Source organism: Saccostrea echinata, unplaced genomic scaffold (genome assembly GCF_033153115.1).
Source record: "Saccostrea echinata isolate AGI-Se365-2 ecotype Australia unplaced genomic scaffold, CSIRO_AGI_Sech_v1 ptg000012l, whole genome shotgun sequence".
NCBI lineage: Eukaryota > Metazoa > Mollusca > Bivalvia > Ostreida > Ostreidae > Saccostrea > Saccostrea echinata.
Window position 1 is genome coordinate 18,072,733 of NW_026889761.1, and position 16,117 is coordinate 18,088,849.

Consider the following 16,117-nt stretch of genomic DNA (forward strand, 5'->3'; position numbering starts at 1 on the left):
GGTGTCCCCCTCCTATTGGTTGGGGCTTGGGGGGCCTCCCCAGAGAAATTTTTCTTAAAAATGGCTCCAAATGGTGCATTTTCCAGCATTTTAGATTGAATGAATTAGTTTTTTGCCACTTCTTTTTTCAAGACCGACCTACCCAAATTTTCAAGAATTTGAACAAAAATTAAAACTTAACTTCCATGTAAACATGAAAAATGATACTCTTCTAAAAAATAAATAAATAACTGTAAAATCTGATAAAATTAGAAATATCGACATTTGATATATATATATATAATATCCAATTCTTTATTTTAAAATGCACGACCAATGTGTCACATGTGAAGCTCTGAGTATAAAAAATGCAACTGATGTGCAATTTCCCAACACTAAGAAAATTTGGATTTTGTGTAGAAACTCTTATTATTCTTTTCAACCACTTGACTATACTATTTATATAATTTGCAATATAAATAAATAATGATATTTCATATTGAAGAATAAATATAAATTATTTTGGGAAAATTCTGAAATTATTGCTTATTTATGGAGGGGGGGTAATTATAATTTTTAACATAAATGCACCCTTTAATTCTATTTTTTTTTACCCACTTACTAGCCGAATGTTTGAAAAAAAGTCTTGAAAGTCTCGAATGGTCTACTTTCCCAGTATAGTTATGTCATGAAAATATTGTATCAGGGACGTTTATACTATAAAATATACGTCCCTGATTGTATTAATTATTTTTTTTCTAAATAATAATAATCACAGTTTATTCAAGTAGTTCAATAAAGTAACATTCAATTATCGAAGAAAGAAAATTCATGAAAGAATACGATACCGTAATAACTATGTACAGTTTCGGTTGTTAGTGTAGTTTCGGTTGTTAGTGTATGACCTTGTGTCATCACTAGCTGCACGGACTAGCATGATCTCTGTACTGTTGATTACTTGTGTATTGTGTGCGCTCAAGCGGAAAGGGATTTCTTGTGGTGGCTGTATATTTCACCTCTTTGTGTAAAACAATGGGCTTGGATAGAGTCTCAGTTATGAAAGATATTGTTAAAATGACACTTCTAAAAATTTTTTTTGGATTGGGCGGGGGGGGGGGAGGGGGTTTGCCGACCCCCCCCCCCCCAAACCCCCCTGAATCCGCCACTGTTATACTGAATGTTTTATACAAATACATATAACAGTGAACTGTGCGCGCATAAATTCTGCGCAGTACTATTACCCGCTGAATGATGAAGCCACGCCCTCCAGCGTAGCAACAGTTAACATTGCTTGGCGACGGGTGATATTCCAAAAAATAATAGTGTATTTTAACAAATGTTTCTCGACGAACATGACGAATCAGATTCAACTAATTTACATGAAAGTATAGTATTGTTATTTAACAAATGTTTTTCAACGGTTCAGATTCATGTAATTATATAATTTACACAGAAGTATAATATCACAGAATAAAATACAACGATGCTAACCACTCGAAATACACTAGGTGTGCGTTTGACTCAGGTTACCAAACGAAAACAAACGCACAGGAGGCTAAGAAATCGAACGCATCTAATAAGTAAAGAAAGATAACTCTTTTTTTTCCTGCACTTCCGGTAGATCACATGAATGAATGAAATGAAAGAAAGATGATGAACAGCTGATTAATGAAAACAATGCTAGTTAAATCAGGATCCGCATGTCTCCGATGCACAGTTCAGTTTAGCAGATCATGAGTTACAAAGATAGCATCAGTCCACCGGAAGACACGGATGGGGATCCAGGCGTTTACAGGAATATCCCCCCAGTAGCACAAGGTGACGCTCAAACAGAAGGTGATGATGGGCAGTTTGATTTCTCATTCTCGACTTCTCTGGTGCGGGATGCATCTGAAAAATGCAAGAACATTGCTCACTCAATTAATTCTTCACAAAATAATCAACGCGTGATCAACGATAGAAAACTGTCTTTCTGTAAAGAAATAGCTGGTAAAAATATTTATATGATAACTAAGCCTAGGTTTAGAAGTTTACCCCTCACACTCAGGCTTCAGTGGGATACTATGCTCAGCTATGCTATTTTGATTGACTTCTTCACTGAAATCGTCAATACAAATATTTTACCTGAGCAGAAGTATTTCAGTGTTACCCCCACTAACTTTTCCTGAACCAAATAAGGTTACTGTTTCATTATGATATGAGGCAATGTACTTCTCAAATACACTGTGATTTCCTGTCACACAGAATCTGTCCTCAAATAGCATGATTTCTATGTATCACAGTTGTTTTCCCATTGCACACATCCTTAAAATCTTATACACATTGGCAAAATACTATTATTACATGTGTCTTGTTCAGTTCTTGTTTGTAAAGATACAATGAATTGCATACCAAGTTCTGAGTGCAGATGCATATGAAAGTATAAAATAATGTATTAATCTCAAATGAATTTAAAGAACATGGACAAAAGAAAAAGTAAATTGAAGACAAATTTCATTTGTGCAAAGATTTGTTTTATTTTGATTAGTAATTTAATATAGGGTGGCATTTGTAGAATTTATCTCAAAAATATTTTATTGCAGAACGGACTCATCTCTTACAAGCCACAGTGTTCATAGAAGATGCTGCTAGGGTGAGTAAAGAGGATCTTCAAACTAAAGAGATTAAGTAATTAAGTTTATTGTTTACAAACATTAATTCAACTACATACACTTATTTTGCTGTGTTGATATTTCAGTATCGGGAGATTTGCCATCGTGTGGACAAGAGAGCTCTACAGATCTACAGACTCTACCATTCCAACCTTTTACAAAGGTCATTCCTTAGAGAATTTTTCTTTCATGTCACTCTCAAACACACTCGCATTAAATAACTTTGTCAAATCAACAATAGAATTATTTTTTTCCCAAAGGTACATAAACAATAAAAAAAAAGTTGTTAATGAGATTTCAAATTAAAAAGTTAAAGTCAAGTTTTCTTCTCCATTATAGATCCAAAACATAAGCTTTAATATATGTCAATATTTCAGGAGCCGCTATGCCTTTATTTTTGTGCTCCTTTTCCTGGCATTCTTTGAATTCCCGTCCTCTCTGACCTGGACGTCAGACATTCGTAACAGGGGAGACAGAGTGGATGTTCCCTGCGGAGTCACAGAGGGGATAGAACTCATCTGTTTACTCTTCTTTGTGACAGATGTCATAATAAAAGTAAATTCTTAATTCTTTAAAAAGTAATCTACTTTTTTTTTTACACAAGAAGTAATTATCCTAGTCATGTTTATTTTGAGCTTATAACATACATGTGATAATTTTTAGACCCAAATACTGTACAGGGGTCTTCAAAATACTGGAATTTGGATGAAAATACTGTACATTGTTCATCCAAAAACTGTACAAAAAATGTACAAAATATCAACCAAAAATCAAGAGGTTCATTTTTTATTAAAAAATTTCAAATCAGCGAACAAGTGTATATAATTACTGGGGAAACTTGATTTCACTTTCATTATGGTATTGAAATCCTAACATGAAAAAATTCAAAAGATATTTATGAAGAAAGATTATATTTATTTATACTTTCAAAACATGATCAAGGGATTTTTTTGTTTGTTTTAAGAGCTGCTTTAGCATTTTTGAATTGTATATGTTAACCACAGTTTGTGTAATTTGATGATGACATTTTCCAGTACTGGTTGATTGGCTTCACTCAGTTCCGTAAGAAGAAGTGGATGGTAGCTACTGTGTTTGTTCTGGGGATTTCCCTCGTAGACTGGTGTGTCAGCATCAGCTTCAAATGTAATGAGGTCTGTAAAAGTGTAATAAGGTTTGTAATAATGTAATAAGAAGTATGTAATAATTATTTGATTAGGTTTGTAAAAATGTAATGAGGTCTGGAAAAAATATGATAGGGTCTGTAGTAATGTAATGAAGTCTCTAATAATGTAATAAGCCTTGTAATAATGTATTGAACTCTGTATTAATGTAATTAATAGGCTTGTAATAAAATAATAAGGGTTGAGATACCATATTAAGTCTAGTAATATGATGAAGTTTGTAATAATGTAATAAAGTTTATAATAATGTCATGAGGTCTGTAATAACGATCCTTATAAATTTCATTGATTCTGATTGATATATACTGATTTATTCTGTCTGATTTATGAAAATTAAAGAATAAATTATCTAACATTACATGGATATGAAGTAAACTATTAAAAACCAAGAAATTATAATTAATTTTCATTTAGCAATTTTATAATTTATTGAAGAAGGCTACTTTATTCCTTGTTATCTATTGTAGGCAACTCGATTTCGAAGAATAATCCGTCCATTTTTTGTTATAAACTACTCGAGCATCATGAAGAAGACTGTTAAATGTCTGCAGAGGACTTTACCTGAGGTTATTAGGTAACTTGTTAACATATATTAAGGCTTATAATAAATGTCAAGTAAGACTGATGTTTATTTTGTAATTCTTTTGTCTCTTCATTGATCAATGCACAACATAATGTACAGGTCAAAGGGAGATAATTTACTTCATAATGTTTACTTTCAGTGTCTTGCTGTTGCTTGGATTACATCTTTTTATATTTTCACTGATTGGAATGTTGTTATTCCCTAATCCTAAGGTACAGGTTAAACCCACTTCCTACTTTGATGATATTTTTATAAATTTTCCATCCTTTTCTTCAGTATAAGTATCTTTATTGTTTCAGCCCTATGATGAGATGAGCAATATTACTGATGGTGTATCTGCCTTGCTGTCAAACACTACCACTCCCTCCCCCTCTAACTCTACAACTGTGGTAATTAAGTCAAGTTTCATTCCTAATTCTTAAATTTTGTCCTGTAAAATGTGTTTTCATTCAACACTTTGCATCATAATCCAGTACAATGTAGAACTTTGTCGGACTGAACCATAATTGCTCATCATAAATGTTGTTGAGTTATATGCACTAGGTAAAGGATGGATTCTAACAACGGTATTGCATTGTTTATTAATATCACTAAATTTTATTTCTAAGATAGGAGAAGGTGATAAATATTTCCGTAGTTTACTCGACTCCTTCATGAATCTCCTGGTTCTCCTCACAACAGCCAACAACCCTGATGGTGAGCAGTAAAAGTGTTTCTTCCATTACTTAATTTAATTTCAATTATTTAGTTTATCCATAATTTCTTAAAATAATCAATCAAATTCTGTTTTTCATTTATGAATTTAGATCGAAAAGATGAGCTCATATTAAAGTCATTCTTTTTTTTCCCTATTCAGTAATGATGCCTGTATACCAACAAAACAGATTGTACTCTTTATATTTCATCTTGTTTCTCCTTATTGGTAAGAATCTGTTTTATTTTAGAGATACATGTACATCATTTCCTGATAAAACTGCTCTATAGAACATTTATTTAAAAAAATACAATGTAACGTATATACTCGCCTATAAGTCGGTCCGCCTATAAGTCGGTTGTATTTTTAAAGCTTAAATTGAAGGGATTGACCCACTAAAATACCAGTCTTTTTATAACTCGCGTATAAGTCGGATAATGAGTTTTGGATCAAAGTTTAACTCCCAAAAAACTGACTTATAGGCGAGTATATACGGTATTTGTCATGCCATTAGTACATTATAACAACACCAAACAACAAAAGCAATTAGTGTTACACATGTATTTTATGCATGCATAAAAGATTTAAAATTCTGATTTATTTTCATTCTTTTCTTGCACCCAGGGAACTACTGTTTTATGAACATGCTTCTGGCTGTTATTTACAACCAGTTCCGAGGATATTTCCAGGTAAATAAGAAATATTTAAAAAGCATTTAATAACAAGATTGAAACTCAGACTAATCTTATTTAACTCTAAAATCTTTTTTGTATCAGTTTTTTTCACTCTTTTTTAAGCATAGTTTACAGAATTATTTTGTGGTGTGTTGATGCAAATCTACTCAATATATTGCTCTTGCTTTACATTCTCAGCCGGACTTAATTTGCAGTGTACTATACATTATATTTGTCACACATTATTGTAGACCTCGATGCAGTCTGATCTTTTGAGGAGGAGGGTTGGAGTAAGAGCAGCTTATGAGGTCCTGAAAGAGACGAACACTCACTCCAACATCTCTCCCTCTGAACAAAGGTTAGAAAATCAGGGAGAAGGGGGGATTTTTATGGTATGTTCTTTATAAATTAGTGAGAAATTACTTGTTAATTTAGAAAAATGCTCTTTTGTCAGCTGCCAGTGTTTACCATTGTTTTGATTTACATACCATTAAGTATTGCTTTTTTTTATTGTTGCATATGAATAAGAATTTATATCTTCCAAATAATTGACAAATTCTTATCTTGTTGTTAACGGAGGCTGTTTACTTGTACTTGAATGATTGATGCTTGGAATTGAAATGCCAGGTATTTCTGTTAGATGGAGAGGCTTAGTACAAACAATTTTTTTAACATATAAATTAAACAATGCAAAAATATGAAATTATTAGGTCTTTTGATGTCATATTGAATAAATATGAACAGAAGGAGTAGGAGTATGAATTGATTGTTCCATCTCTGTTGTAGATATGGTGTTTCTCTGTACAATGTGAAAACCATAGTAGAACATGCCGATTTACCTCAACATGTCAAGTCAGCATTAAGAACAGTGAGTTGTCTTTTGTTTTCTGCACATGATCCTTTAGAAATTTTGCGAGTTCATATTATCTGCCTTATTAAATTTTTGGTTTAAATCACTGAACAAAATTCCATTATTTTTGTAGACTAATTTAGTTCCTAAATACTGTAAATTTCTTATTTTACCCAAGTACTTATCACAAAATGACTCTTAGACGTCAAATCGGGAGAAAATAATTCACAACTGGATGATTGATCAAGAGATTTTACTATTTCAGCACCATAAAAATAAAAGCGAGTAAATTTATTCCATGAGTGATGCTTCTTGCAAAATTACGTGATAATTTATTCTTCGTTATATAATTAGGAATCTTCAGTAGATGGATGAAAAAGAAATAGTTTTAATGCTATGCAGATAAAGTTTTAATCATTATAAACAAAGTTTTAATATAAAAGTTAAGAACTTCCTGCTGAAAAAAAAAACTGAATTCACTCTCTTGAGTGATTGCTTAACAGTAAAATTCAGTTATAAGTAAGTCAGAAGGACTTGAATTTCACTGCCTTATAACCGAGAATCATTATTTTCAGTATAGGGAACTTAGTGTAATCTCTTCTTTGGGATTCCTTAAGGTGTCCTGATAACCAAGATTTCCTTATAAGCGAGTTCTTTATAACCAAGTGTTACTGTGACTTGTTGAATTGATGACTATGGATATTTCTGCCTGTAGGATCTGGATAGGAAGGCAGTAATGGCCGACAACTATCTCTCTCTGACAGAATTCCAGGCTTGTTTTGATGCCATTGGAATAGACCCTCCTCAGAAACAGGTACAACTACTGATCCTGCCTTTGATTAATGCTTTTGCTTACTGAATTTCATTTCTTAACTTGTTTCTGTGAATTTGATGCTTTGTTAACAGAAACCAGAGATTCGATGGTTCTCGAACCCCTGGATAAGAAGGTTACAGAGATGTGTGGCACACAGATTCTTTGGTTACTTTGGCAATCTAGTCGCCACGGCCAATGTTATTGTGATTGCAGTAAGTGATTTTAGTGTTTAATGTTTTTTCAAATTCATGCAGCATAATTATGGCAGTTTTCCTTTCTTTGCGGAACTTTGTGGTTTATTTAAAATAACAAAATACTAATTTCAAAATATGTATGCATGTGTTCAAGGCCCATATCTTAAGTATTAACAGTAACTACATAAATTGCAGACACAGAAATTTGAATGCTACTTTTGAAAGGACAAGTTGAACCGCAGGAAGTGATTGATAACTAATATTTCTATTTTCACTCCAGGCTGAGCTCTCTGTTGAATATGATAAAAGTTTGGGTGGAAATACATCTAATCTGAATGTGAGTAAATAAATAAATAATTTTCTTAGTGTTTTATAAACATGTCAATTTTATTTTACACCCAGAGTGATTTTTATGCCTTTTAGTTGAATAGATATAACAAATTACATGTACATTTATAATGAGTCAATATTTTTTGTCCCAGGCACTTTGCTCTTAGCATGTTTTACTGTATATCATTAAAGCCTTCATTTCTTAAACATGGTATAACACCTTGCCATGCATTTCTGTTGCAGATTGTGAACTTTACTTTTGTGATATACTACTTGGTTGAACAAGTCGTTAAGTTTATTTGTCTCGGAGGGAGGAGATATGTGTCAGAATACTGGAATATTTACGACGGCATCATTACTGTGATACTTGTGGTATGTTCGAATATTCTTCATGTTTACAAGACATTAAAATATGAAAATTTTAAAAAATACTTTTAGACAGTTATGACAGAGATTGATTTAAGTCTGGTTACATTCTTTAATACATGTAGGTTACTGAGATTTTTGCCGTCGGATATTACGGGTTTCCACTCAGGTAAAAATGACGTAATTCACATTACTGTAGTTGCATGTTCGTTATTACTGGAAGAAGTAAAAATATTTGTTTTATATATATGAGCTTTGTGTTATTGTCTTGAAAGTTAATGTAATGTATAAGTGTCTAGTATATAAGTATATAAAGTATCATGTGTAATTCTTTTACAGCGGCTCCAAACAGGTTCATGATACTCCTATTGTGTGGAATGTTGTACGCATCATCAACATTCTCATCCTGTTCAGACTGCTACGCATAATACCTAACATAAAGGTCAGAGTTCACAAGCTTTTTTTATTATGAAGTCTATTTACATGTATAGTCCCTATATAATCTATACAAATGCAAAAGGAAAGGTTCATAACGCTACAAAATTCACTAGAATTGAAGCCATATAAAAAAATGATATTCACTGGAGGATCAGTGCATTGTGACGACACAAAATGGCACCTCAAACAATGTTGTAAACAATTAGTTGCAACGGATAGAGCCAGCTGTGTATCTGAGCAAGAAAAATGTTTCCCAAGCCTATCGCCAGATTATTTTCCAAATTAACATTCAGACATTTCAATGTCTTACACACAAAGAACAGAAAACACAGAAGTTCTAGGGTCATTTTTAATCTGGTTCTATATTTTTTAGACTGTACCCTTTGTTTTTCCAGGCTATGACTATTGTAGCTGCTACACTGGTAGATCTAGTTAAGAATTTAAAGGCATTTGCTGGAATCTTAATTGTGAGTACAAATCAATCATTAATTGTCTCCCTTGAATTATCTGTTTTCCCTACTTAATAGTAGCAAAATAGCAACAAGTTTAAAAGTAGCATAATTAGGTGAAGGCAAAATGTTCAGCTTTGATTCACGCAATTGGATGTGCTAGTACTAATATATACATTGGAAAAGATTGATGCATAGATTATTTTAATGTAATTAATTATGTGCAAATGTGAAATTCCTTGACATTTTTTGATAGTAAAGACTTGATTACACATTTACTTTTCTTTTCAGGTTATATATTATTCATTTGCTATACTTGGTATTGAAATCTTCCATGATTCTATCAAATACAACCCCTCCAATGACACAGGGTAAGGCCATTTACAGCATGTTGGAAAATAAATGTAGTCCATATATGATGTGAATCTTATGCTGCAGTATTTAAATTAGGAACTTCCAAATGGCAAATTTCTCTCAAAAACAGTAAATTATTGATTTTTACAAACATCAATGAATTATACAGTATCAAGATTTTCTTCAAATCTGAAAATCGACTAACAAAACATGATTTTACAGATTTTATTTCCATTAATAGGTTGGATTTTGAATGTGGGTCTTATCAGCAGCTTAATTACTGGGCCAACAACTTTGATGACTTTGCAGTAAGTATACTGTGCAGTAAGAAACATTTATATTTAAAAACCATTGAATCCATTAGTCTTAGATATTTACAATAGTAATCAAGCTTGGAGAGGGAAAGGGGGGGGGGGGGGTATGCCATGTACAAGGCAATAATATTGTGGGAAAAAAAATGAGAAAAGGGAATGGAGTGGGGGAGGGGGAGTAATAAAGCATGCACTGACTACATACTTTCTGTCAAAGATTTGCAAATGCAATGGTTCATTACAGGATTACTTTCAACATCTGTTGTAATTCATCGTCTCAAGCCACGGTCTGGAGTCCACATATAGCTCTCTCCTACCTGTGGCTGCTTGATCACAAAAAGTGTCGTAATCTTGAATATTTACGCCTCTATGTTGTGACATCATGTTCAGCCAATGACAATATTTGTTTCCATCGCAATTGAAATCAATAACTGACATCAACAGTATACAAGAATTGTTTCGTATACTGCATTTGGGTATTGAAACTTTGCATCAAAGTCATCATCTGACTATGCTTTACTCGCATTGGTCAATATTTTAATGAGCTGGGAAATATTCTCTTCTCATTCAGCCACAGCCAGAATGGGAGAGGATCGTACATTATGGCGGTGGTTTGCGACGATGGTTGTCGTTGGAAAAGAGATATTGTATATTAAATAGGGAGGAAGGCCATGTCCCTCTAGACCCCATCCACTTCTTTGGACTTGATGATCTTTTGAAGTAAATTTCTCTTTTACAGGCTGCTCTTGTGGTGCTATGGGATATAATGGTGGTTAATAATTGGAGTGTGTTTCTGAAAGCTTATGCAGAGGCAAAAACAGAGTGAGATTTGTATTATTGTGCTTTCCTTTATCAAAGTTCAAGTTTAAATGAGTACAGTATAAGAAGATACTTGTAGATGATTTTTCTGTGTGTATATACATGTACATTTTTTTTTATTTTTCAAAGCAAATCGGGGAGAAGTCTTCATTCTACATTAATTTTGTTTTTGATTACTAAAACATAGTATTCATTTACAGGTGGTCCTATTTGTATTTTGTTGTTTGGTGGTTGTTTTCTGTTGTCATAGTGATGCAACTGTTTACCGCTCTTATCATTGAAGTAAGTTTATTTTTTCATGAATGCTTGCATGTAAAGAGTAATATAATTTACTTACTATAAAATTTCTTTGAAAATAAAAATCTATACATACATGTTTGTTGAACTCAGCATATTTTTGCATAAAATCATCAGAATTTCAACTGCTTTCTTTTATCCATGCATCTTTATTTGATTTTTCTACTGTATCATAGAATTTCATAATGAAATGGGACAAGAGTGGCTCTAGAAGGAGCAGAGGAAATTCAGACTTTGAGGAATCTCATCATTTTATGTCTGTACATGATATGTTCAGGTGAGTAGAATTCACTGATCATAAAAATTTACTTCTTTCAGCATTTCAATGTCAATAGGATTCAATATGATATTAAAATTTGATTCTTTGTCACCATTGAACACCGGGACTTCAAAATTTAAACATTAACTTTTAAAATTTTATTAATATTTTCCATCTTAAAATGTTGTAGGGAAAGTCTTAAGGAACCAACAGATGATGAGATAATGTTACAGATCAGTAACAACCATTACCTACAGGAGGCTACCACTGGATGTGTTATTGGAACATGAAAGTGAGATCACTCTATCATCAGGAGGCTACCACTTGATGTGTTATTGGAACATGAAAGGGAAATCACTCTGTCATCAGGATTTTGAAAGGTGTCACTGTATGATAATCATGCTAAAGGGAGATCAATCTGTCATCAATCTTATGAAAGACGTCACTGATTTATAGGAATTCAAAGGGAGAGCAGTCTATCAATAGGATTTTGAAAGAGGTAGCTGTGCCATATGCAAATAGAAGGGAGACTACTCTGTCACAAAAATATAATGACGTAAGAACACTGATCATGCTGTCGAAAGAAGCCTGGATGTTGATTGAGGCTTTGTCACAGAGAACCTTGCAATCAAACATTCTGCCTTGGCATTGTTGTAGTGATAGGAAACTCTCACCTTTATCTGTATTCTCTGTGAAAGTCTTCTTTGTAGTGCATACAGTGGTGACTCCACAGTAGATCCTGTCCACAGTATGCCCTTTATAATACCTCATCATTCTCAAGAGTTGTTTTTTTTAAATATATATATGACCTTTTAAGTTGCTATTGTACATTTTTGACTATTTTATAGGAAGAATGGATTAAATCACTCCTATTATTAGCTTAATTTTAGACTTTCGAAGAGAGAAATTTTAGATAAAAAAAGGTTAAATCAAATATTCATGAAATCAATGAACTTTGTGAACAAAACATTTTATTGTGTGTATTGAAAATAGGTAGCAAAAAGTGAGCATATCACTTCTAAATTACAAAAATAGAAAGGTTGTCATATAAGTGAAAAGGTGAACAAAATCATTGGGCATTTTACACCAAAATTTTTATATTTACCTATTTTTAGATTGCATAGGAAAACTTTATTTGTAATAAAATCATCTATTATGTATTCTGTATGTGTATGTGATCATCATTATCATTTTTATATAAGCTTGTTTTTACAAAATAAGATGCAACTGAACTGTGCAAACAAATTGTTTTATCATTTTTACTGAATTTTAATGTACATGTATGTCTATACATATTTGAAATTATTTTAATAATTCATTGAAGCATACTTCAATACATGTATAAAGATACTGTAAGAGATACAAAGAGTGTATATATGTATTCCCTACATATCCCTAACTATTGAGCTTATATAAATATTTAATATTTAATGTACAGCCATTTTGTCTTGTATAATTTGACAGAAAACACGTTTAGTGTCAGTAGTGGGCTGTGAAGCATGTACATCATTGAAGGAAAGTGGTTCACAATTTCTCCTATTTTTATCAAAAGACATCAAATGTCCACACCTGACTGTTAACAATCAACAAGTGAAACTTGCTGGACCACTGTGTTTTTGTCTTACATGAAACCTGTTATTTTCCCTAAACATTTGTGACTATACATTATACTTATTGTAGTGTTGTCCTTATTCCAGGTATTCTTTTACTGTGATATATATGGCTAAAGCTTCATTACAGTTCACTTAATCTTCCTTTGTTGTTTTAGTGTGAGATCTGAGGTTTTTGATTTTGCAGAATTGCCACCATGTTGGCACACAGAAATATAGACCGGTATGCTAAATATAGGTAGAGTTCATCCAATTCAGTTAAGTTGTGCCAAACTTAAATTTTCTTGTCACAAACAAAAAGGAATATTTTTATAGTGCTTCATTCACAAGGAAAGTGTTTTATTTCAAAGAATAAAGGTACTTTTACCTGAAAAAAAAAAAACAAACAAACAAACAAAATCACTGTGAAATATATCATATTAAGGTTTTTTGAAGCAGAGAAGTATTGAAAACTCTCTGAAAACTTGTGTCTCTAACTGACTGTACAAATAGAAAATTGTGTCATTGCTAGGAAATATAATCATAACCAATATATCTCATCAATTCTTATCACAGATGTAAAATAGAAAAAAAATATTGTATTAAACAGCAATTACTAGAGAAGTTCTAAAATGAAAATTTGTAATATCTCATTGTCACAAAAAGTTTTTGATTTACATGTACCTTACAAAATTCTTTTGCCATGAAACACAGTAACTTTTGACGCTTTCTTTGTTATATAATCCTTTGTTGAAAATATATTGTAGTAAAAATATTTATTTTCTGTTTTAAACAAATGCATGAAATTGACAAGCTAATTCAGTGTCCCCTGTTTAAGGAAAAAAGAAAAGGGTGGAAGATCAGAAAAAATGCAGACAGTGATTAAAAAAAGACTTGACTTGACCTTTCAGCTTTTAGCCTTAAAGTCAACAGGGGTCTTTTTTAAGTCAAAGAAATTCATGACCGTTCATTTCATTGCAAAGAGAAAGAACAGAGAGAAAACATAAGTTATCATCTGAAAACTGTGTACAGTGTTCCATATATGAATTTCTGACCTTGGTCTTTGACCTTTTGACCTCAAAATCAATAAATGTCTTTTTTAATTCATATTGACGAAAGATATAAAATTTCATTGCAAAACTTCTTAGAAAAATAAATTTATCACCAGGAACCATTTTTTGCAAGATATGAAATTTGTGACTTTGACCATTGATTTTTTTTTTTACCAAAAATCAATAGGGCTCTTCTCTAAGCCATTGGGAGTTATTATATAAAATTTCATTGAAAAAAGCTGAAAGAGAACCAAAGTTATCATCTGGAAACCATTTTTTGCAGTAAATGAAATTTGCGATCTTGACCTTTGATTTTCTGATCTCAAAGTCATTTGGGGTGTTTGTTAAGACATTGAGAGTTATGATATAAAATTCCATTGAAAAGCCCAAAGAAAACCTGAGGTACTGGAAAACGAACAGACCCAAATTAATATCCCCCACTTTCACGGAAACGAAAGTCTTGCACACGGACAGAATGACAGACGGACGGTCGAACAAACACAAATTAATATCCCCCACTTTCACTGAAAGCGGGGAACAAAAATTCCAATATAGTCTGTAGAATTTTAAAATTTTCATCTCCTTGTGACCTACGTTACTTTGATACAACAAGCTATATGAAATGGAATTTACTGAATCGAAACTATCAATGATGCCATTAATATCATTAATCAAAACAATTTTAGAATGCTGTTTTTTTTTTTTTTTTTTTTTTTTTTTTTTTTAAACAGCCATTTGGGGTGGAGGGGGGGGGGTGAAATACGTTACAGTGATTTATATTACATTTGATCCATATTATGTTGTACCTAAGGCCGAATTTCTCCGTTAGCAATTAATATTAAATAACATCTTTCCTCCTAGTATTTTTTTTTCCATAAAGACTTGACATACAGAAAACTACCGAAAATGTTTTCTTCAATATTAGGTATGAAATATGGTGGACATTTTTCATGGTCATTGGCACAACTTAACTGAATTTGGTCGAGTTACATGTTCATGTACTTGAACAATTGTTGGAACCAATTCAGTGTAAGTTATCTATTAAATATAAGTAGATGCTTTGTGTACATGTATATTGTTTAGTAGCTACGTATTGTTATTTAAATGTTACTTTATGAAGGCTTTGCTGAAACAATTGTTCATAAATCGACTCATCGAAAACTTTCCTTAAACATTGTTAAACAGTTAAAGCTGTGTATAAAACAATGAACTTATACAACGGACCGGAGCTCTTAGTTGCTGCATGCTTCCTGAATGAATATGGGTTTCATTTCAAATTAAGAATCTTACTTGTAGAAAAAGAATTGACATTGAATCTGAACATCGTTACTCTTTTAAAAGAAACAAAGAGCATGAATATCTCAAAATTGCTTAGAGGAATTAATGAAATATACTCGGGTAAATATTGCAAAATTGCTAAGACGTATAAATGAAATGCTCTCACATACTGAAATACCAGACAAGGGAGAATAATCTACTGACCACAAAATGTAATTCTTTTTTTTTTTTTTTTTTTAATATTTTTAATTCTTTTTTATACAGAAGATGTAAATGAAAAAGAAATTATTGTTATAACAAAAGACACAAATATTTGTTAGAGATGAAAAATTGTATTAATAAACAAACCATCTAGTAATTTATCAGAGTTCTTTCTCTTTGGCAGATAACGTTTAATTAACCTCAATTAAAAACAGACTCAAGGGATGACTGTTAATGAAATTGAAACAACTATCTGCAACCAAGCCCAAACGATTAACAATATATATGTACATGTAAGGCATTAATATTAATTTTTAGCTCTACTGGTCAGAGACCAGAAGAGCTTATGCGATAGTAAGGTGTCCGTCGTCCGTCCGTCTGTCTGTCTGTCTGTCTGTCTGTCCGTCTGTCTGTAAACAATTTTTCAAAATGCTACTCCTCCTACAGTTATGGTCCGATTTCAATATAACTTGGCACACAAGTAGACTACACTAAGATACATAATTTAGTGCATCGGTTTTTGATTTCGATGGACGGTGTTGCCATGGTTACTAAAAATAGAAATTTCTGTGAAATTTCTTTAAAACGCTACTCCTCCTACAGTTTTGGTCCGATTTCAATATAATTTGGCATACAAGTAGACTACACTAAGATACATAATTTAGTGCATCGGTTTTTGATTTCGATGGACGGTGTTGTCATGGTTACTAAAAATAGAAATTTCTGTGAAATTCATTTAAAACGCTACTCCTCC

The 16,117-nt window shown here is 32.1% G+C and overlaps 1 protein-coding gene across 4 annotated transcripts; it reads left to right on the forward strand.

Annotated features, from left to right (window-relative positions):
* Positions 1–1,622: 1,622 nt before the first annotated feature.
* Positions 1,623–12,500, forward strand: LOC133185458 (two pore channel protein 2-like). Of its 4 annotated transcripts, XM_061320663.1 has the most exons (27): positions 1,623–1,968; positions 2,562–2,611; positions 2,717–2,793; positions 3,008–3,185; positions 3,665–3,781; positions 4,279–4,385; positions 4,534–4,606; positions 4,694–4,783; positions 5,003–5,090; positions 5,251–5,316; positions 5,713–5,777; positions 6,014–6,120; positions 6,549–6,630; positions 7,328–7,426; positions 7,519–7,638; positions 7,901–7,957; positions 8,194–8,322; positions 8,442–8,485; positions 8,656–8,758; positions 9,150–9,221; positions 9,495–9,574; positions 9,799–9,865; positions 10,608–10,690; positions 10,888–10,969; positions 11,161–11,261; positions 11,434–11,535; positions 11,593–12,500. In XM_061320663.1, exons 1-26 carry the CDS (start codon positions 1,713–1,715, stop codon positions 11,531–11,533), a joined length of 2,493 nt encoding a protein of 830 aa, XP_061176647.1. In that variant the 5' UTR covers positions 1,623–1,712; the 3' UTR covers positions 11,534–11,535; positions 11,593–12,500. The 4 variants fall into 4 exon arrangements, with proteins under 4 accessions (XP_061176647.1, XP_061176646.1, XP_061176648.1 ...); XM_061320662.1 differs by having other exon boundaries at positions 11,434–12,500; XM_061320664.1 differs by having other exon boundaries at positions 1,623–1,815; positions 11,434–12,500.
* Positions 12,501–16,117: the final 3,617 nt, after the last annotated feature.

Bases quoted from the DNA above. Each gene is read 5' to 3' on its own strand.
- LOC133185458 (XM_061320662.1), top strand. From the start codon at position 1,713: ATGAGTTACAAAGATAGCATCAGTCCACCGGAAGACACGGATGGGGAT. The intron at 7,427-7,518 runs GTACAACTACTG...CTTTGTTAACAG, and splicing joins TAGACCCTCCTCAGAAACAG to AAACCAGAGATTCGATGGTT. The intron at 9,222-9,494 runs GTGAGTACAAAT...TTTTCTTTTCAG, and splicing joins CATTTGCTGGAATCTTAATT to GTTATATATTATTCATTTGC.